The 22,890-nt window shown below is 44.9% G+C and overlaps 1 protein-coding gene across 1 annotated transcript in view; it reads right to left on the minus strand.

Moving 5' to 3' along the window:
* The window catches only part of gcgra (glucagon receptor a), a 24,677-nt gene continuing 1,787 nt past the window's right edge, over window positions 1-22,890 (minus strand). Inside the window, exons 2-14 of the mRNA XM_029836464.1 lie at window positions 9,219-9,359; window positions 8,689-8,785; window positions 8,090-8,197; window positions 7,904-7,998; window positions 7,690-7,784; window positions 7,333-7,474; window positions 6,608-6,767; window positions 6,444-6,504; window positions 6,163-6,232; window positions 4,872-4,960; window positions 4,652-4,796; window positions 3,875-3,916; window positions 1-3,798 (exon numbers count right to left, since the gene is read on the minus strand). Coding sequence (XP_029692324.1) covers window positions 3,433-3,798; window positions 3,875-3,916; window positions 4,652-4,796; window positions 4,872-4,960; window positions 6,163-6,232; window positions 6,444-6,504; window positions 6,608-6,767; window positions 7,333-7,474; window positions 7,690-7,784; window positions 7,904-7,998; window positions 8,090-8,197; window positions 8,689-8,785; window positions 9,219-9,272 — 1,524 coding nt within the window. The 5' untranslated portion in view covers window positions 9,273-9,359 and the 3' untranslated portion in view covers window positions 1-3,432. The remainder of the gene's footprint in view (window positions 3,799-3,874; window positions 3,917-4,651; window positions 4,797-4,871; window positions 4,961-6,162; window positions 6,233-6,443; window positions 6,505-6,607; window positions 6,768-7,332; window positions 7,475-7,689; window positions 7,785-7,903; window positions 7,999-8,089; window positions 8,198-8,688; window positions 8,786-9,218; window positions 9,360-22,890) is intronic.

Raw genomic sequence — 22,890 nt, forward strand, 5'->3', positions numbered from 1 at the left:
TTTTATTCCACCGTTAGGACAAAGCAGACACAATATATGAAAAACTGTACACACAAACACCGGCCGGGCCTTAATGATTGGTTCATCACAGCAGAAACAGAATAATTTAAGATTTCTTTTAAGAGGATACTTCACCCAGAAAGGAAACTTAATATGAATATTTAGGTTTAAAAGCCATTTTGTTTTAGCATCCACAAACCAGGAAGTGTACCAGTGCATGTTTATGATAAACACATGATGGAAATTATACTCGATTCATTCCGAGGAAGTCTTCATTAATGGGTGAACTATCCCTTTAAATACATTCAGACGTGACCACAAAGAGTGGTCCCGTTATCACGAGTTATCACGACAGCCTCAGATATTTACAACATTATGTGTTCATCTCAAATCTGCCAGTCATTCGTGTACACACTATATGAATTTTTTCCAAAGTACACAACATTCCACCGTTGACGCGCGAGGCTACAAACACATTTCCGTCTACGCAAAGCAAGAACACTTTGAATTCACCTCTGAGCATCAACAGCGCCTCAGCACTGGCTCCTACACCCATACAATCCTCCATGGACGCTGCTGTGAAACAACCTCAGCCTTCAATCTTTCCTCGCAGCAGCGGCGGTAACAGCGGCGGCGGCACCTGGCACATGTACAAGTGCAAAGCTATTATCTGCAAAACAAAATACTGGTTTTTATGCTCTAATGTTGCTCCGGACCCTGTAATGACTGGAAGGAATCATAATGTGTTTTCCATGCAGAGATGCACACGGGGAAAGGAAGGGTTTGAGAATTTAACACATGTTTCTGGTTTAAAGTGGTAAAGTCTCCTGGCTCGCACCGAATAAAACCCTGTTTTATTATAAGCGAAAACATTTGGATAAATTCTTATGAATTGTCAGTTGTCAGCGGGAGCTAAACTCAACCAAGTACCCACAAAAACACAAAAACTCACCGTACAATCACCCAACTCGGTCAGAGGCTATCAGCATTCTTTCACAAACGCACTTTCTGCACTTTGTTATGAGCCAAAACGACGTGATTTGTTTTGCAATTCCGGAAGATTTTCCAATAAATGAATCAATGCTGTTATCAGTCCTGTTGCAGCTGCTACGGCAGCTGTGCGGAGCTAGCATGGCGGCTTTAAACCACCACGTAAATATTCATGATCCAGACTGTTCTGTGATATTTCACTACAATTAGAGGCTAACTTCCCCCTCTGCTAACAGTGCACACGTCTGCAATCCTGGAAGGGCGCACGGCTTTATATGGACATGCAGGCATTGACCTCTGACCTCTCTAAAACATCCTGTTTTAAAACTCATCCCCAAACAGAAAATACGCACGCTTGCACACACACACATCAGGAAATACACTTGAAGCAATCGTCTGCATGGACACACACTCAAAGACTGTATGTACGGATTATAAATTAACATTGTGCAAATAGCCATACATGTCAAACTCGAGTTGCATTAGATCTGTCACAACAAATAGCAACTCAAAGATCAGTTGTGCTCGGCGGGAGGCGTCCCGCTCTAAAAAAAAGGCTGATAACGAATATACCACTGCGGTTTCTGAAGGTTTGTAAAAACCGAGGAGTTTTTGTTCTAATTCTAGGATGCGGAAGGTTTTGTTCGCGCAGACACGGTCTGTAAAGCAGCTTGGCACGAGCACGGGCGCCCTGACTTCTTAACTCCAACACTCCACCCACTGATCTGCCCTCCCGTAACTCCTGACCAGTGATTCACACGATTAATATGATAAGCTTGCAAATCCTGCACAATATGCATGCGTGACGGCGTTCAGAGGAACACTCGCGCCTCACTCTGCACGCGCGCCTTTAAAATTCATGGCTGAGCATTTTTATCCTTCAACCCAGTTACTCCCATTGGCAGTCATCTCATGAGACAGTGCGCGCTGCTGTGTTCATCTATTACTCATATATACACTCTGCGGCCACTTTATTAGGTACATTTCGCTCCAGCTTGCTGCACATTTATGATGCAAATCTCCCGTTTCACCACGTCCAAAAGTGCCCCACAGCACCATCCTCGGCTAAAATTAGCCATCAGAAGAGGGTCCACTGTGCTGATGGAGGGATGGACATGCTCAGCAAAAATACTCAGGTAGGCTTTGGCATTTAAACGACGCTCGTTTGGCAATAATGGGCCCAAAGTGTGCCAAGAAAATATCCCCCACACCATTCCGCTGCCAGCAGGTGCCAGAACCATTGATGGAAGGCAGGACGGGTCCATGCTTTCATGTTGTTTACTCCACAGGCTGTCCCGACTGTCCCGAGTGTTGCAGCTGAAATCGAGACCCGTCAAACCAGGCGTTCTTTTCCAATCTTCTACTGTCCAATTTTGGTGAGCGAGCCAGAACTGGAGCCTCACTTTGCTGTTTTTAGCAAAAACATGTGCAGTCTTCTGCTGCTGTGGCCCATCAGAGACAGTATTCTGGAGTCCTTGCTTGTCACAAGAGCTGGAGTCACTGTTTCCTTTCGATCGTGTCACACCAGTCAGCCCATTCTCTTCTGGTCTCTCATATCTACAAGGCATGGATGTGCAGTCATGAGATTGGCTGATTAGCTTTTTTTGCTACATACAATTGAACACGTGGACCCAGTAATGTGACCGGCGAGTGTATATAAGGAGTCTGACAATATCCTGATGACAAGCTCTCATAGCACCGAACCGCAGCTGTTCCACCAGTGCATCCCCGAGTGGACGTGGGCCTGTATAAAAGTGCCTGAACTGTTAAACACAAAAGTTTCGCAAGCTATATTACGTTAGCTTATTTATAACCGGCGTATGATACAGATATTAGCTAGGAATGGTGAAAGCTGCCATTTTCCAGGGGGCCGCCAACATTGTCTTAAACTCACTGCGTAAGTTTTCTTTTTTTTCTTGACGTTCATCGGTCCTTAAAGACAGAACAATACAATATTGGATCAAAGCAAACGATACAAAAACAAAACTGTTCCCTACCATGTTCTTGACTCACTTTTTGAGTGTTTGTCGGCTGCTAACCATCAGTACCACGAAGCAACACAACCAACACCCATTACAAAAATAATATAACAGAGGTTAAAACAGGACCGTGGCGTTTTTTCCTCGTCCTTTTTGTAGAATTGTTCTTGTTGGTTTGTTCCCATGATCCATAACCGATTTTATTTGACGTGACACATCCGTGTGAAGATGTTGATGCATCTCTCGGAACGTGATGATCACCAGCACCGTGCACATCAGGCACGGCTGCCTGCACCTCTCAGGCTGCGGAGAGGACTGCTCAGTCTCCCGCTGACACTCATCTCCTGGCAGATTCTCCGACAGATGACTGAGTCCAGCTCTTCGCGTCCAGCTCTTCGGGCAGAACGTCAGAGCCGGGCAAGAGCTCAAGGCCCAATGATTTTCTGCATCGAGTTCTCACGCCTCACATGTGACTCTCCACGTTCTCCCGATGACCCTCGCAACATGGCGCCCTGTCTGTCAGGCTGATGTCCTCCACCAGCGTGCATCTGCTTACGTTCCCCTCACACGCCGTGGGCGGGCCGTGCTCTTCCACGCCGCCGTGGGCCGAGCCGTTGTAGCATTCCGCCACGAGCATGTGCGTCTCCTCGGGGTTGCAGATGGGTTGGGAGGTTTTGGCAACATCTGGGAGGTGGGGCAGCTGGGAGACGTGGTTCAGCAAGCTGCCTGTCTTGGTGTTGTGGGTATTGCTGTAGGTGTGGCGGTACTCTTCCTCAATGTTCCTCCCCAGTTTCCAGCGCTTCCACGTCTTCAGGATTTCTGATTGCACCTGAGGAAAGTAGCTGAGATCAGTCCCGAGCGCACGGCGGATGTTTGGCACGTGCAAAAGAGCAAAAAAGACTCACTTCTTTGTTCACAAAGCAGTACAAGATGGCCACCAGGAGACCCTGTGGAGACACCCGGCAATGAGTGACATGACGGTGGATACAAACTTTCTTAAAAGACTAACGATGAATTTCTATGATGCATTTAGTGTTGCCGTCACGACTAAACCACAGAACATGTGCGAGGCAGAGTCATTTAGGGATGTACTGTAGGTTAAGGCTCCTGGCTAAAACTGTCATCTTTGACTTTGCTCTTCTTATTCTCTCTCCCTCTCTCTGCACGGAACAAGTTCTCCCACTGGTTGGCTGTAATTTTGACAAACATCATCCGTGTCCTAATTGCAAAAAGGTCACCATGTTTTCACAGCCAGCTAGAGCCCGTTAGCAGCACAGCTCCGTCATTATGCTAATGTCATTTCCCCTGACACATTAGTAAATACAGCACTTCTCAACTGTCTGGTGGAGAGATAAAAAAAACTAAAACGGGCGTGCTGGCAAGATCAAACAATTGTTTTGTGAGCTGCCGTTTGCGTGCCGCAGCGTCGATGAGGTTTTGATTTGATTAGGCGATAAATAAAATTCTCATCTTCCACTTAATCGCGTTAACTTAAAACCGGAACGACTTTGGAAAATGAAGACGGCGCATTAGATGACCAGTTTGGACGCCGCTCACGTCACCCCAAAAACGGCGGTGCCATAAAATGAGTCGGTTCTCACCAGCCAACGCTACACACCACTGTGATTTATCGTGACAAGCTGTTTGCTAACGGCTGTGTTCCATGACAAGTGATGTCGAACCTGAAAGGAGGAGAAGAAGAGATCTATGAAGAGCTTGGTGAGGCGCAGGCTGATCGTAGAGTGTGTGGACTCGTCCGTTACGAAGATGGTGACCATGTGGTGGATGCCCAGCAGCGGGATCAGGGTCAGCGTCGACTTGGCCAACCTGAGACGTGGAGTCAAGGAGGCGCCAGGTGAATCTCCAGAAAGATGAGAGGGAACAGGATCCATTCGGACTCACCGGAATTTGTAATCGGTGTATCTCATCTGGTGGGCTCGAAGTTTCGATACCAGAATTTTGATGATGTGGATAAAAATGAGGAAGTTTATCTGTGAAAGACAGCGAGACCAAATTTAATTAACCTGTCTTTTATAGTGGTAACGAACCAGGACGAACTGATGGAGGCCTCTTGCCTGCACACACACACACACACACACACACACACACACACACACACACACACACACACACACACACATACACACACACACACATTGGCATTTCAAGAACCACAGGGGATCCACCACTGGAAAATCTCTTATGTAATAAGGTGACCTTAAAACTGTCTTATTATTGAAGGTCATTACAGCAGAAAAAGCAGAAAATTAAGCTTAATTTGGAAATGATGCCAGACATTGTCTGTAATACAGGGCAGAGTTCTTTAGGGTTTCCTTGGATACAGAGGAAGACTTGCGGCTAATTTTCCTCCTCTAAGTTGGGCGCAGGACAGACCGGGAGCTGTCCCTCCCGTCCCTGTAAGGACTCAAACACAGGAATTCCTGTGGGATACAGGCCACTTAGCAGGATGATTAATATATGGAAAATGCCAGAGCTCCTAAATAACGGCCCTGATGTAAGAGCCACGACTTATGTAAAAGGTTAGGGCTGACCTTTGCGAGCCGATACGGTGCCTGACCACAGCTTGAACTGCGCCATAGTTCCCACAGGGAGGAGAGTCGGGGTTTCTTTACCTTTAACACACCTTTTAACACTTAAGCTGTTTACTGCATGTTAGCCCAAAGCATCAACAGCCTTTTACACCTCATGAATAAGTGAGGTGTGTTTAATATTGCATATTGCAGGCGTTCTCGACTGGTGTCGTTCCGGGAACCACGATTCCCATGGTCATTACGTTGCGACCCACATTTGGGGTTTCTGTCCCCATTTAAATTACCCCAGGTCATATTTTTGCTTTGCCATCCTACCAACTCGCAACACAAACTCGAAGTGAGCGTCAACAAAGGGAAGTTTACGTGCCTTTCAAAATAAAAGACATGTCCAACATCAGATGCGTGTTAAATGTCCTATGTCCTTTTTTGGACCAGCTGTCCGGGACCCATCCAGAACGGGTCCACAACCCTCTTTTGGGTCACGACCCACAAGTTGAGAACGAGTGTTCTAATGTATGAAGGAGGGAAAAGCTGAAATAATGTCTTTAGTAATATTTGGTGAACTTTCCGCCGCAGTTGTCAATCTTTACATCGACTTTTAAATGGACAAATTCAAGGAAAAAAAGAGAAAACAAAATTACCACAACTGCCAGCAGGATGAGAGAACGGATGATCCACCAGATATTCATGCTCGTAGTTAGCTCCCAGCACCTGGAAACAGAAGACAGAAGGGAACGATTCATGAGAACCAGCCAGAAATATCTCACAGCCGCGGCTCAGTCTGTTGTTTTGTGGAAAAGCTTTGCTGTCCTGGCCGTCACAGCAGCCCTGACGTGGTTTTCATATCAGCGGCGTGAACCGTTTCACACTGGTCAACAGTCGTGCACCAGCACTGTGGGAGAGTGAGGCCATGCAGACTTACATGTGGTTTTCATACCAGTATTTAGCCATCACCCAGGGCACGAGGAACAGCAGCGGCATTCCTGGGAAGAAATGAGGGCCGTCTAAATACACTGTAAAATACACACACACACACACACACACACACACACACACACACACACACACACAGGGGGGCTAGCTCACCCCAGCCAATGCACAGGTAGATTTTGAAGTAGTTCCTCTCGGTAAACACGGTGATGACCAGGAGGTTGTGGAGGTAGATGCCTTCCACCAACAGCCAGTAGCTGTTGGCCATGATGCTGTACTGCATCATCACGAAGGCGATGCGGCAGCAAATCATCGTCTGCAACGACGCAACAGTCAGGTTTCACTGGCGAGGAAAAGGCGCGTCTCTCGGGAAACTGCGACTAAGCTTTGCTTTGTGGCAACAGCGTAACAGCGGCAACCACTCAGCAGCACGTAAAAGCATCACCCCGTCCCTCACCTCTGCAATTATATTTATGGCTCCCATTCCCCTTTCAGACGGCCATAATTACACATGCATTTTGGACTTTTGGAGCGATCTTTGGGCGAACTTAATAGATTTTTTACGCGCCATTATCAATGTTGTTGTTAGAGCAGATAACGCGCATGAGTAATGGAGCGCCGCGACGCGCAGCTGCAGGCTCAAACACATTTCCCTTTATCATAGCTTCCTGAAGAAGAGCACACAACTCTCATTCCAAACATTTTCCCCTCCTTTCATCTCAGCGAGCAGCTCAGATTCCAGCACCCCTCCATCACAGCGGGAAGACTGCAACCCTGCTAGCATAACTTGGTACAACCCGTATTGTTGACTCTCTCTGCAAAGGATGGATGATGCATAAATGCACATAATCATATATGTGCAATCTTGTTATCATCCTCACCTCGTTGTTGACCGTTGTTGACCAGTGCGAAATTTTTTCGTTGGTGTCCATGAGGGCGTCCTTAATGAGGACAGACAGTGCACGCAGAATGAAGGAAGCGAAAAGATTCATGTGGATGTTGTTCCTCATGCAGTGTAGTTTCCTGATGAACAACAGGTTGTATTAGACACCTCAAGCCTAGCTGTAGCTGCTGCTTCCTGTCTATATACAAAGACAAGTGGTTAGCGTTAATAGATAAACATGAGATTGCTAACATGCTAATTCTCCACCGTGCTGCAAATAACAATAGCTCCTTTATTTTAAACCCAATCCTCTACTGTGTTCATTGCTTGTGTTTATGTCCCTCTCTGATTTTACCTGAAAAATATAAGGATGCCAAGTGCCAACACCAGGGCCACCAGTGACAGGGAATAGCCCACTGTGTACATGATCTGAATGTGACCATAATATGGCTGCAAAAAAATACAAAAACACGGGTTAGTTGTCAGATTTAACCTTGTACCCGCACTCTGCTCCTCAAATCAAATATGAAATCACTTCCATGCAGAGATCTGAATCGTGGGTTTCTTACCCGAGGTGGTACATTGGAATCACACTCACTGGTGTTCTTGTCTGTCACCCACTGGCCAGTTGCATCACATTCCTGATACAGCACGCCATGCTGAACTGCACACACACATGCACAAACACACACGCACACGCACATGATTTCCTGGAAAGGAGGTTCAGGGGGTAATTGCATCCACAGATTTCCTACCTTGATGGTGCCAAGGAAGATACCAGGGGCACGGCACGCTGACGGTGGTATTGGGGAGTCCGTCGGGCCAGCAGGCGTAATTGTCAAACATCCTGTTGCACACAAGGCCTGGAGATCAAGAGAAAATGGGTTTGGGTGGTTTATTCCATCCTTTAGTTCAGGAGTCCAAGCAGAAGATTGTATGAATCGTGGGATTTTTTATTTTTTGTGTGTTTTTGGTCTATAAAGATCATAACAAAACCAGAGGGGGCCAGGGTTCTCTGTGCAGCAAACCTTTAGGTTGATGGAGGAGCTCCTTGTATGAGCTCATGCAAATGGAAAATAGGGGCAGGGTGCAAACCAGTATACAAAATTCTAGAAAAGCACACAGGAATTACAGCCGCCCGGCCGACCTGCGACTATAGAATCTGTAGAATCTGAGCATTAGAAAAATCCCTTTATTCTCATTGCAACACATCAAAGGAGGTTTGAAATTGACAATCATAACTTTCCTTTCACTTATAATGGGGGGAAAAAAACCTGATGTGAAAGTTTCCAGAATGAAGACCTGCAGCGCGGCAGGTTGAGACATGAAATGAGTCACGGCGTTCTGCCCTCACCAGTGCTCGGTGGCTGCTGGCTATTGTTGTGATCACATTCCATCGTGTACAATTTCCAGCTCTCCTTCAGCTTATCCAGAGTCTCGGCCGGAGACACCTAAGAGACGATTGTGCGCAGAGGAAAAAATGTAAGTGAAATAAAAACAATCCTTTATCTTTGAGCGTCGGCGGGCTAATTATATGCATCACGAGCAGGTGGATGACAAAACCGTTGAGCACGTGGCTACATGCGACTACCGAAGATGAAATGGTGACATTAAGTGAACTGGCATTCATTTATTTTACTTCACTTCATATATACAGTAGCTGTAAACAACCCATTCACATGGTGGACTAGAATCCATCAAAGGGACACTGTGTCCCACTCTTATATTATGTCTATGTGGGGGCTTTCTGGATGGCAACACAGCCTCAGAAACAATATCCACCCCCGTGGTGTAAAGTCAGTGCCTAATGGAAGTCCACATACTTGCATTAAAACTGTTTACTTCTGGAAGGATGTTATGTGTGCATGTTTTTGCAAGACCCACCTGGATACTGGAGCAGACAAGGAGCATTGCCAAAAGAAGGAATAGCCGTGACATCCCTTAAAGGTGCTGGGACGGGGTTACTGCAGGCTAGGGAAGGGTTTTCACCCTGAGGGGGGGGCTTATCTACGCTCGCCACACTGCCTGGATGACAAGAAGATACACAATCCATCAAAAAGCTCACTGCAAACACTCTGCTACCTCAGCTCAACTCGGCCAAACAGAAAGTCCAAAACAGGAAAAGGCTGGATCCCATCTATCACATTACAATGATGCTGGGAGGAAAGGATGACAGAGAAACAAGCCAAGAGAGCGAGGCAGTGATACCTGTAGCCTCAACAGTCACAAAAGGGAGCAGACGTCCCTGTAGAGCACCACCAGTCTAATCTGCAGCCAGGTGAGGGATTGATACCAAGCTGTGGCGTCACTGATGCAGAAAAATGGTCTTTCCAAGACAACAAGTCAAACAGCAGAGCCGTGCTCATTCAGTGACTCCCTGCCGGTGACGGTCCAGCCTGTGTTCCGCGGCTCACTCACCTGCACGCCGGCGGATGCCAGAAACGCCGCTGAGCTCATCCGAAGCTGGAGAACGGAACGAAATCTGAAACGTTTCTGCAAAAAACACCTTGACCATGGAAACATTTTTGGCTAAAACGTTTCAAATTCCATTCCATTCCTTGTCTCTTGGCGGGGAAGAAGAGCTTGTTGACATGTTTGGAATAATTTTCTTTAAAAGGGTCTCAGCTATTTACCCAAGAGATAAGAGAACAATGCGTCCTGACAGACGTGTAGAGTCCAATATACCAGCGGAACAACGCCTTGTTCTTAAATATTTAAGAATCTGGCCTGAACTGGCTGTGTGGAGACCCACTCTATAGGTCTGTGCTTCTGCTGGAGGCCAGACTTCAGATAATATCTAACGCTAAAAGCTGCATTTTCCAAATGGCCTGTTCAGTGTAATGACCACAGGATGCAGTTAGCATTAGCTGTGCAGACTGACTGATTACCCAGGGCTCCAAAGGGAGTTGCTACATGTCTGGACTGGTGGTCACAATGACACTTGTTTTTTAACCGAACATTGGATTAAAACACACTCTCTGTCAAAACCTTGCATCAAACAACCTTTAAAACTGCATTTATTATAGCGATTTGGGTTCATTTTTTATTAAAATTCCTCCAATTTATACTGGATATAATTCCGCATGACAGGTGCAGTCCAGCTGGCACGCATGTGGCTGAGCACACGCGCTGGCTTACACCGCGGATGTTACGCCATTTTCCAAGGATTTCCCTCCCTCCTCCCTTCTACTTTCCCTGCCATCTGACAAACACATGCGGGTTGCTTAACACGCCAATCTGCCCGCGCCACTTTCTGCAACTTAGCACCAAGTTGCACTAATGATTAACCAGACCCAGAACGGGAGAGATGACCAAACTGGGCTACCGTGTCCAAACCTGAAACAGCATCGCGGTGGGGGCAGGGACTGTCTGAACCTGTTGCTGAGTGAGTTTGAAAAGACCAATTGTTGCAATCTGCGCACGAAAATACTAATTAAACGGTTGAGAAGATTGTGTTTTGTGTTAAAACAATTAAAGGGCATCCTGCAGTCAGGCAGGAGATGCTGCAGGGGTTTCTGTTTGGCCTTGACACCTTGTTTTTATGTGTCTCATCAAAGGTGGGTGCTGTATCTGCTTCAGTGCGTTTGCTGTGTGTATATTTTTGGATTCAAAGGCCTCCAGGCTGAAGAGTAAATCCTCACAAATGAGTATTAGCACAGCTACAGGAGAGGAAAAAACCCAGAATACCCCGAGGATGAATGTTCCCGTGTCTCCCCTGTTATTTGTGCAGCTTTCTCACGTACAGCACGTCTGCTTGGATGCCTTTGATGCAGGATGATGGGAATCACATCAGCTATTTAGTGAGAGCTGGAGTAGAACTAATGGCTCGAATGTGTGAGACTAATTAGGCTTGTACATGCAACTGTTGTGATATCCTGTCGGAGCCCTGTGGAACAAGACCAGCCAAGGTCTTCAAGAAGCACATGTTGCTGCAGCTAAATCCGTGTTCCGGGAAATAACCTGAAGCTTGTTTTCTGCTTGCACATCTGATTTAGAGGGCGGATTGAGAGAGAACCAGAGGGGGCTTTTTAGTTGTTTGGGTCTACTTCCTTTGGCCTTTTTCATTCTAAAACAAACAAACCTGCCCGTCCAAGGATGTTACAGAGAAGAAATCAGAGAGAAAAATGAAGCTGAACTTATTAAGCGATGCTTCGTAACACCATCGACTGAACGGATGCAGCCTTAACAACAGCACCAAAGGCTTATTGTATCATTTGATTGAAAGAAGAGCTTTTTGTTTAATAATGATCAGTTATTTACATTTGCGTGGGCTATTACAAATGAATGACGCAGATTCCCAGCCTGCCCCCTTCCCCCCAAAAAAATAAAAATTGTTAAATCCACTGTGCGTTCGAGTGCGTGCTGGGTGACTCAATACAATGGTCACTAACCATTACTGTTGTTTTTCAAGAGTACTTACGTTTCATTTGATTACACTGCCCAACAAATAAAATTACAAAAAGAGAGTATGCGGGCAGAAATACAGGCAGAGGGAGGCAGCGAGGATTAAAAACAAACCTCTTGGATAACACAATAACTGTCCCGTTCCAAAAGATGCCCCTGGGCCGCAGGCCGTTATGGAGCGCCCCAAATGCAGCTGACTTTGACTTCATCTTGCAACCTTCCGAGCCTTTTACGTATGGATTACAAATGGAGTTTGTAATTTATCTATCTTCATTTTCTTCTAAAAGTGGCAGCAAAAGGGGGGAAAACATGCAGAACATCATCCATTAACCATCCCCAGTCATCTCGTTTTGAAATATGTCAGAAAACAGGCAGAAGCTCTGATTCTGACGGCCAATTGTCTCTTCTGGATCATAACTTTAAAGTTCTTTTTTTACCTTATTGTTCCTATTTTTGCACAAGTGATCTCCATCATTCCAAAGGAATAGTAGAACTTCTCATTGCTGTAGAAGATCGTTTAATCTATGGTGCCATCTAAAAGATTTTTAATTGGAACGCGAGCGTGAGCGTGCTGATCACTGTCTCACTGTGCAACGACGTGAAAACTTAAAGGAGTCATATGTAAGAAATTGATGTAAAGCAATCAAAACCTGGACCCGTGTTAATATGAAATTCTTATATCACTTGACAACAGTATTTCATACAGAATACTCTCCTCTCAAAAGAGGAGGAACGTTGCTGTGTACATGTTTTGGTCTGTTGCTCGGCTCTCCGCCGCGCTCCCAACCACACACTCAGCAGGGTTTCGGCATCAAGGTTGGCAGTTACCACTGAGCTGAAGCTACAATTGTTTGGGCTCACAGATGCCTGATGGTACTGAACCGAAAGGTCTCATTATCATTCAGAAGTCAGAACCAAACCAAGGACCCTGCCTCACCTGCCATCGAGCGTGAAGCATAAACCTAATCAACAGACAATAAACTTACAGTGTTGGAATCGTCCTGTGCCGTGGCAGCTCCGTGTAGTAGACGTTTTAGCTGGATTTACATATATCGCCTTTAAATGTGACTAAACAGGAAATGAATGCCGATGAAAGATAAAACTCAGAGTCCGGTAATAAATGAGATCAGACAGGAGTGGCCACAAACAGCCGTGAAACCTTTCCCAGCAGAAATATAACCAAATAGCAACAAAGAGGAAACGTATCTCCTCATTAGGGGAACTGCCAGTCAATCTCTAATGTGCTTTTACATTGACAGCAGCTGCGTCATGCATCATTCCAAACGCCGAGATTTCTAATGTAAATGCTTTGATAATAAAGGCTGGCATTTATTGGTACAGTTTAAAGGTTAATTAGCCCTAACCTCCTCATCCTAGGGAACACAAGTGTCATTATTAAAGCAATAAAAACACATTCTTCACCTGAACTCAGGGGGCAGCAGTTTGCACATAAGCCCACACGTGTGCATAAACAATGGGCTCGGACATCTTAAAAATGTCTTTTCGGGGAGGTTTTTATTCCCACTCTTCTGTATGTTTAATAAAGACACTGAAGGAAAACATATGATCCCCCTTAAAACTTTATATCCTGACCTCCTGTTACTGGGAGGCCAGAATCCATATACAGTTCTCAACACGAGGTTGCGAACATGTTTCCTTTTCCAGGCCTGTATAATCCAGGGCGGGTTTGTTAAAGCATGCTGTATATACACACTCCACTCGCTAACAACCAAATGGCCGTGGCCTAATTTGGTCAGTCTGTCTATGGGATTTAGTTGTCAGGTCCGTTGGATTTGTTGGAGATATGACAGGCACTTCTCCTCAATTAATCCGATGCCTGCTGGGGTTTCTCCACTAAATGATGTTTGTAAAATATGTCAGGTTGAAGCGCGTGCCCTTTTGACGACACTAACATGGATTTGAACCTTTTCATGTACAAGCAAACAAGACCGGTGTGAAATTGTTTGTTTTTTGTTCGACATCTATGAGCTTTCTCTTTGTGTCTTCTTTTCTGGCACACATATAGTAAGTCGAGTGGATAATGCACTTAAATATACAACTTGAATGTGCCAGTGGGAGGAACCCGAAGAATTAACATATTTCATGTGATTTATGCAAATCTCAAGCACAGCGTGCCAACAGTCTGTGCTGAGGGAGTGCTTCAGTCAGTATTCAATATGCATGAGGTCTTTCAGCAGCTAAAAATGTCAAACTGTTTTGACTGGAAGAGAAAGGATGTGACAGAAAAGAGTGGGGAGCGTCTGAAAAAAAGCAAAACCCAGCGGTTCAAACTCCAGCAGCTGTGTAGTACAGCTGACCTCTGCACGCTTCAGAATGTTTGTCACTGCTTCTGTTACGACGTGCGAGGGGGAGCAGGGTTCAGTCCATCTGCGGCCCCTGTCACGGCTCCAGCGATGCTGCAGCTGGGTGCCAAAGCCTCCTCTGTGAGCTGTGTATCCCTGGTTTTAAAGCTCATGTTCATTTCTTCCCCAGAGGTTGCAGCCTACGTGGACGTAGGTGGGAGACACTAACAATTATATCTAAAATTTAACCAGTACCTGTGTTGTAGGAGTGCGTGTGCATGTGCCGCACAGCAGCTGGCATGTGTGGAGGAGGAACGGGCTGGATGATGTGCGACTGAACCGCAGGCTGTGATGCAACAACAGCCCCATCGGGAGCCTTTCATCATCAGCCGCATCCTACTCTGTTTCAGCTATATTTGAAATGAAATAAGTCGGCCTGGATCATCGGGGCTGACACATTTGTTGAGACGCTGTAACATTCAACATGAATCCTTTAAGTGATGCATCATCAGGAGCTTTGAACACTGAGGGGGGGCATTACATAACCACAAGCAAGTGCCTACTTTAATGAACTATGTATTAACTCATTAAATGCTTCAATGACAGTTACACCTATGAAACTGGAAATAAATTAATGTAAAGATTAACAGAAAATGAATGCAAAGAAAATCTTAACGCCGGTTTTTGTTGCTAATGTCTGAATGAATGGCAAAGGATATCACTCCACATTATGTTAATTTTGATTTAGTTTTAATATAAACTATGAAATGGTAGCCGTGCCATCGACAGCCTCAGACATGCAACGTCCCTCATTCATCAGGATCTCAGGTGCAAACCACATCTTTTCTGCAGGTGAAGCTCTCAGACGCACATCCTGCATCCTGAGGCCTCCTCAGCATCAAATAAAAAGGCCGTGACTGAGCCCATCTAACGCTCAACAACTGTTAAATGCAGCCCAACACTCCTGGAGGAGCAGGAATAAATGTAAAGCAGTGGGGTCCAACTGTGAGTCTCTGCTGTATTTTAGAAAGAGCCTATAAAGCACAAAACGAAGGAATTAAATAATTGCGCTTTCAGCGAAAATGGCCACTTTGTCAGAGTAATAAATCTCCCTGTGACATTCACAACAAGAATTTCAGTTTGAAATGTGAGCAAGGGGCCAGGTGCTGCATTTTTGCCGCTCAACACTTGTAAAACAAGCCCTTTTTGTTCAATGATTCAAATGACATAACTGCAGCTTTAATTAAATTACTGAAAATGACCAAATCAGAGCTAAATTATTCTCATGCGCTGGGTCTGCTTTCCCTCACAACACAACTGCTTTTACTTACGACATTAACTTTTAATGATGTGTGAGTGGAATTCATCTTTATATAGCAGCTCCAGTTCAGGGGCCAAAGTCACTGTGGGACAAATAAACACTCTTATCAGAGGAAACCCAAAAGTCCCAATTAAGACCAAGAAGGGGGCGACAGCAGAAATAAACAAAAGCAGAGCCTGGAAAACATGCTTGGTCATTCTGTTTTTTATCACAAGGGGTAAGATCAAATCACACGCTCCACGACTGTGGCCTGATGACAACAGACAGCGTTGCAGAGCAGATCCCACATCTGGATGTTCAGAATGGCCGTGATTCATTCTCACACTACTCAGGCTGCTGCTGACAGACTGTAGAAAATACCAAACGTTAAGGGAGGGGGAAATAAAAAAGCATGATCTGAATTCCTTCCACATCTAGGGAGATTACAGTATTACTTCCAACCTTTTAAATGTTGTCAGCAGACTGTCAGCAGAGTTATGTCTAAATTCTATGCACCAACTCTACATGACCTGTTGGTTTTTTTTAAAAAGCAAGGGATGCTGACACCGTAGCTTCCGCAACCTTTGCACAAGACGCCGTCGCATGACAAGCCCTTATGGCTGCTGACAAGCTGTGTTTATGTACACTAATCCCTTGTTATACTCAAGGAAAAAGCTGGACCCCATGCATATACAAGCAGATTTTCTTAAACCTTATTTAGCAACGGAAGCCCAGGCTGCCAAAATAGAAAGAGAAACACCATTTATCAGCTATAGGTTGGATGAAAGGATTCTGCAGAATGATCTGCTTAAAAGGAACACAGGCAAGGGCTGTTTGAAAAGTGTTAATTAATACTCACTAGATAACCATCATAAGCACTGACCAGAAACTCATCCTGTTCTATCCAATAATGAAGTTTAATCCGCTTTGTACACATACGACATGCAGAGCGTGTAAGAGGGCACCGCAAGGCCACAGCCGTCATTTCTCACAGGACTTTAGATGAACAATTACTGCAGCGGACTGGACAAGATTGATGTGGGAGTGTGTTGACAGTAATTGGCACAGGAAAGCATTTTGTTTCATTGTGCGGGCACATTGGCTTTGGAGCACCTTGAAGACATTTCTTTACTCGTCGCGGCGTCACAATCACTCACGCTGGCACAGAGAAAGGTGATTAAGCGTCGGTGGCCTGAGGTCAGATATCAAGGTCGCCGTTGAAGCAGGTTTTAGTCAAGAACCCACAGAGATATTGTGACAAGAAGATTATTTAATGTCGTGTGTGGGCCGTGTTTCTGTAAGGTCGACTCTTGCAGCAGGTATCAGCATTCTCCTTCTGCACCTTTGGCTTGGCTGCAGCCGGGTGGGGGGAGAAATGGAACGCGAACATTAACTTAAATCATAGCTTTTATGGAACGCTAATAAATCCTACATGGGAGGTGAGCAATGTGATCCCAGCTGCAGTAAATTTTGCATATCAACGCAATTTCTGGCTCAACAGATGTTGACGCGTTGCCATCAGAACAATAACCTGTCCGGTGACGTCCAAGAGGTTTCAGTCTTTCTGCAGTAAAATCAGCGCAAATGTTCTCTATTTCCTCTCCTTCCCTCAGCTCCTTATTACGCCTTATCTTGCCGCCCGTGTTATCACACTCTATTTCCCCTTGTTGAATCACGCTTAATCTAAATGAACTTTATTCTCCTAGAGAAAGCAAAGAAACTTATCAGCTGCTCGATCGCCTCAGTTACATTACGACCTGCCACATCACCGCGATTCATCTCTCCAGCGCAAACATGGGCCGAAGTTAATGCGATCATTGAGAACTCTTCGTCTCGTGTCCTCTCCTGACGATGGGAAATGTGACTGTTTTCATGCACAGCCAAAGAGCTCTTAGCTCCCGCTGCTTGTTAACAGCAGGAAACTGAAAAGATGCCCTGAGTGTATTCAGTCCGGCGGCCAAAGGCCCGTGTGTCACAGCTACCCTCGTACCTTTGTTCTGGGCTGTAGAGATACCTTAATAGGTTTCAAGTGTCATTTAGATCCTCATCAAACATTATGAGTTCAACTGTTGACCTTACTCATCAATTAATTACCTGGCGCCACTTGACAGTAAATTATCCACACAAATGTTCCAGATCACGAGAACAGAATCCCAAATCAGTGCAGATCTGAGCGCTAATGCACCCAGACTATGTCAGAGGCTGAATATGGCCAGGGGAGACCTACAGCATTTGCCGTGTGCACTACGAAGACTAAAATAACATATCCCGCTCCTCGTTATTGAGGAGGAATGACATGCACATCTTAACTCATTCATGAGAAAGTGCGGCGCGACGCAAAGATATTAACTTGTCACGCTACAGCGAGCGTCAGAGTGGAGCGAGGGTAGGAGCGCAGCTTCAGATGTAATATAGGGCAAGAATGTTAAGCACAGGTTTCTCTGCAGAGGCGTAGCCACGTAAAGATGATACTGGAGGTAGCTGCAGTGCATCTTTGTAACAGTGAAAATAGGAATTAGAATCAGAATCAGAATCAGAAGCAGGTTTATTGCCATTGTTCATGTAATACACAGTATTACACAAACTAGGAATGTGTCATGGTGTGACGCTGCGACAATCAACATAAAGAAGACCACACTAGAATAAGTTAAATAAAATAAAATAAGACAAAATAAGACATATATACATTATATACATAAATAGTAGGTGGTAAGAGGTATGTGGTAAGAAATAGTGCAGGTCCAAGCAGCCGCTGTTTCTTAAAATAATGTGTCGAAATAAATACATTTGGACTTCAAGCGAGTCCAATGCCAAAAACAGCTTTTGGAGGCATTAAGTTGGCTGTCAACATAAACGGTAGACAGCAAGTAATCAGGCGCACAGTCACGCTCGTTTCTATCTTACAGGCGATCTCCTTGTTCCCCATAAACCATGTGGATTTGCATTTTGATTTGGCTTCTAACGCTGCTTCATCATCACCAGGTCTTTGATTCAGTGACGTGAACGGACCCATCGTGTAGAAAACGCACCACGTGAGTGCAGTGTTGATCGTCACGCCATGGCTTTTATTTGTACTTGAGAGGTTCCGCACTGATTCGGAGACACAAGAGACCTGCTGGGTGATATGCGAGCCCGCCTTGAGTTCTTGATATACCCCCACCTGTGTAAATGACGGTGGAGGGCACGCATAGCAGCAGTGGGCTACTGCGTAATGAATATTTGATACATGTGGTTTATTGCAACACAGCTCGGTAACGGGCGGAGCATAATGGCAGCTCTTTGCAGAAGAGATTGGGCTCGAGAGGAGCGAAGATGACGGCATGAATCACTACACAGGACCAAAGAGGCCGGAGAGTTACGCAACACCAAGAAAAGAGGTTCTCCACAAAACCGTTTTACTGGCTCTGACGTGTGTCCAGAAAGAGTGAGAAATGTTGCCCCCCGTTGCAGAATAAGGGTAAGATTAAAGTAGGTGATGGAAGCAAAAGAAACAACCCTACTTTTTCATCATTTGTAGGAGGAAAATACACATTCAAAAACATACATTAGTTGTTTTTTTTTATATCAATCACTCACATTAGGGTATGTGTGTTGCATGAATATTTGATCATTCAATAAGCTTATAGCTCAGTGTGTGGCAATTACGTGCTGACTGTCGCAAACAGCAGCTCGGATCATTTAATTCATGGAACGAGAATATTCACTAGCTAATGAGGCAATTTTTATATTGGGCGTAACAATAGTGATGAGATGAGCACAATAAACTGCCAGTGTCATTCTGTGTAGTTTCATTTGGAATTTAGCGTGTGTGTGATCCCCTTAAAGGAGAGAGAGCGCACTTATCTAAAGCAAATGGGGCAGCTGTCGAGTTAAAAGTGCATTAATGTGGATAAAGACGCTGTGGTGCAAGACATAACACACTCGTGCTGCTCACTTCTCAATGTGGTGCATTGTTTCAGATGTGTCAACATATCAGGTGAGTGTTGTTTATTTACTTTGCTAATAACCTCCAGCGCATTGATCTATAGGTCAATAAGAGTTAACGGGACACGTCTGAGTGGCTGTAAACATGACGAAAGGAGCTGATCGGCCCGATTCCACCTACTTTACTGCATGCAAACACAAATGTTTAGAATAGAGCAACACTCAATTGTCACACTTTATGAAGTAGATTGAGTCTGAACCGTGTGAAGGATAATATTTTATTGATGCTTGTTTGTGACTGGAGAAAAGCCGCCAGGTACACTGGGTGAGCTGGAGCCCATGACGCGGCCACGACTGTGGCCGTGTTCAGTTGAGCAGTTGTGGAGATAAAAAAGGCCGTTGTTTGTGCTCTGTACTGTGATAATAGGCTGTGTTGTGGAGCAAATGGAACCACACTTGACCCCCAACCCACACACACTGGGGTGGGGTGGGGGGTATTTTTAGCAATGGCATAAAATGGCTCGATACGTTACTTCCTCTAGGGTTTAAACACAGTTTGGAGAAAAGCAAAAGCTGGTTGTGTTCTGATCCGCCTCAGAAAAGCCTTTTGCATTGAGTCTCTGCTCAGCATGAAAATCTTTTAGCGTGTGCTGAAGTGGCGTTCACCTCCCACAGGACGCTAGGTTAACTCCCCCACTAACAGACACATCATCCTGACCTGAGCACATCTGAAAAACCTTACACATTCTCAAAACTGACGTGCAGCTTGATCCCCACTGACCCCTGAGACTCCACGTGCACGCTGCTTCTAGTCCGGCAACGCTGGAGCATGTGGGCCGGTCGTTAGTGAGTAATTGTGTAAGCCACACTGATCGTGATTGAACGGTTTCTTTCAAAACATGACATGCTTCCATCTTCTACTGGCAGCCAACCTGAATACACCACTCCTAGGCACAAATTCAAGTCACGACTGCCTATTAAGATAAAAACTTCTACGGGATATAAATCTAAGGTTTTGCCTGAAACATTGCTGCCATTAGATGTAATGGTCAGATTAATTGTCTGTGGAGTGCAATCCACCAGAGAGCTTTGCTATAATATTTACATAGAGTAGATCACACTCAATGACTATTGATTAAGATATCAAATGCACTTGGCTCACCACTGTGTTCCTTCTATCCTCATTTACCACAGTCAGCAATTTGGAAATGGCCTTTTTATGCATATACTTAATTTTATAACGTAAAACTTTGCCGGCGTCAAAAACACCACGATTCTTTTCTTTGCAGTCGTGACAAGTTTGACGCAGTCTTGACAGACTTTTTTCCTCCCTGCTTTTAAAAGGATTCTGTAAAAATCCAGCCACTAACATTCCGTAAAGGAACGCATCGTCCGTTTGCTGTTGGTTCTTGGTTTCCAGCGGATGTGTTTCACTTAATTATTTCAGGAATAATCACAAACGAACCAAACTGATATGAAAAGCAATCACCTTGAGAAAATTGTTTTTTTTTAACGCTATTTTGAGTATAATATAAAGACTTCCATGTTGTAAAGTAGTTCCACAGTAAATTACAGTGTAAATTACACATGAAAAGAAATGTTCTCCCCGCTGTGTGACTCTATTCCAGCTACATTTGAACCATCAAGAACATCTCATAGATCCAAGCCTCTCCCGCCTGGTGTTGCTTTAGTGACAGGTTTTAATTGGACCATTAAATTTAGCACGTGTGACGCAATGTTTTGTGACACCGAAGAGAAACACACTTACTCAAATTCAAATATTTAAAAAAACCCAAAACACTTTCCTAGATAAAAGCTGAAGCTTGAGTGTTGATTCCTTCTAAGTGTCTGAGAAGCAACGGAGCCTTTCCACACTGAGGAGGATCCAAAGCCTCTCGACTGATTATTCTAATGTTTTTTTCCTCAACCGCTCAAGAAACGTCAATAGACTGTCTGGATTTGTACGCAGGGGCAGGGAGGAGATTGTTAGCTGTCACTAAAGCCCCAGGAAGCAACAGAATGTGCAATTTCATATCTGATTCTGCTGCTGGTCCTGAGATAAGAACCAGTAGATGCTACCGGAGACCCGCATCAGAAGGCAGACTGCAGGGAAGCCTGAAGACCCTCTTCTCTCTGCTGCGGCCAACAGCAATGAAAGCTGCTCTGCTGAGTGAAAGAACTAAATGGAGAATGTTTATTGCGCTATAAAAAATAATTAGATTTCCTGTCCTGTTTGAGGGGCTTTTTTTATATGATAGATTTCATTAAAGCAACAGTTGCTTTGTTACAGGCACACTCTTTGTGCAGTGTACTTGGGGTGATTAAATCAAGTCTTAATTTATCAGCTTAACCTGGCACGTGCTGGAAAGCTTGAGGCCACCTCAGCCATCTCCTTGTGCCTCGGAGCAACTTCAGAGTCGATGCCTATTCAATAAGCACTGGATGTTTCCTGCCACTCACAGGAAGGGATTGGTTCTAATCCTTCCTGGTCAATGCCGCATAAACATCGTCCATCTGCACGTAAACGTTGGCTCAACAAATAAAAGAAATGCTTCATTTCCTTCCGCCTAAATGCAATTTATCATATCCTGGACAAGGTGGAAGTGGTTGGAAATCAAAGTAAATGTTGAGAGTGCAATGTAAAGAATCCCTGTGTGTAGGCGTCACCTATATACTCTGATGTATATAAATGTATACTCTCATATGTGGGTAAGACAATGTGTTATGAGTGGAGCTAAGTGGAGCCCAGGGGCGGTGTCCAGATGGACCTGTGCGATTCAGAGTGACAGCTCTTTGTAGCGGGGGCTATTCTTATCCCTCCTGCATCCATCAACAGAGGCCAGTTTAAATTCCAGCCTCTCCAGCCTAACGGGGCGCCCATTGTCACCTGATGGCTGCTAACACGTACGCTCCCTCGCGCCTTGGTGCTGTGTACCACCAAAGGGCACCATTCAGTGCAGTCTCCTTACTATTGCTCTTTAATTCTTCCCTTGTGTCAGCACTCAGCGTTAAGGACTTAACATCCCAAACACATAAATCAAAGGTCAAAGCAATCTGTGCCATAATTCTGTAATTGTCACTTTAATGTAAAGCCTGAATGAGCAGTAAAGTTCAAATCCATTGTGCATCTGTCACGTTGATTTGTTTCTCGCGTTGTGTCCTGACTATATTCGAATCGTAACACAGACAGGTGCTTCATGACGCTGATCTCTCCTCCAAGACAGACCTCAGCAATCAGTGCACAGGTCAAATATTTGATGAACGTATAGCTTTTTGACATGCATGGCGCCACTGGCATTTGTGTTTGCAATCGTGTCATCTCCATGTCTTTGAATGATCCAGCGCAGTGTGCAGTTTGGTATGACACTCCTGATCTCTGTCCCCTTATGCAAATGTGCTGCCGGCCTATATTTGATGCAGAAGAGTTGAGCTGACATTACAGGGATCAACAGAAAACACATTATTATTAATTGATTATTATGAGCCTTGAAAGGATGATAGTCCTATAGCCTCGCTGCTCCTTCCCGGCTGATTTAATCTCCATTTTTAGTCCAGAAATATCAGTTTTGGGGACTGAATGAACAGTATGAATTTACCACCCAACCTGTACATCTCTCCCTTAGAG

This window comes from Takifugu rubripes, chromosome 5 (genome assembly GCF_901000725.2).
Source record: "Takifugu rubripes chromosome 5, fTakRub1.2, whole genome shotgun sequence".
NCBI classification, from domain to species: domain Eukaryota; kingdom Metazoa; phylum Chordata; class Actinopteri; order Tetraodontiformes; family Tetraodontidae; genus Takifugu; species Takifugu rubripes.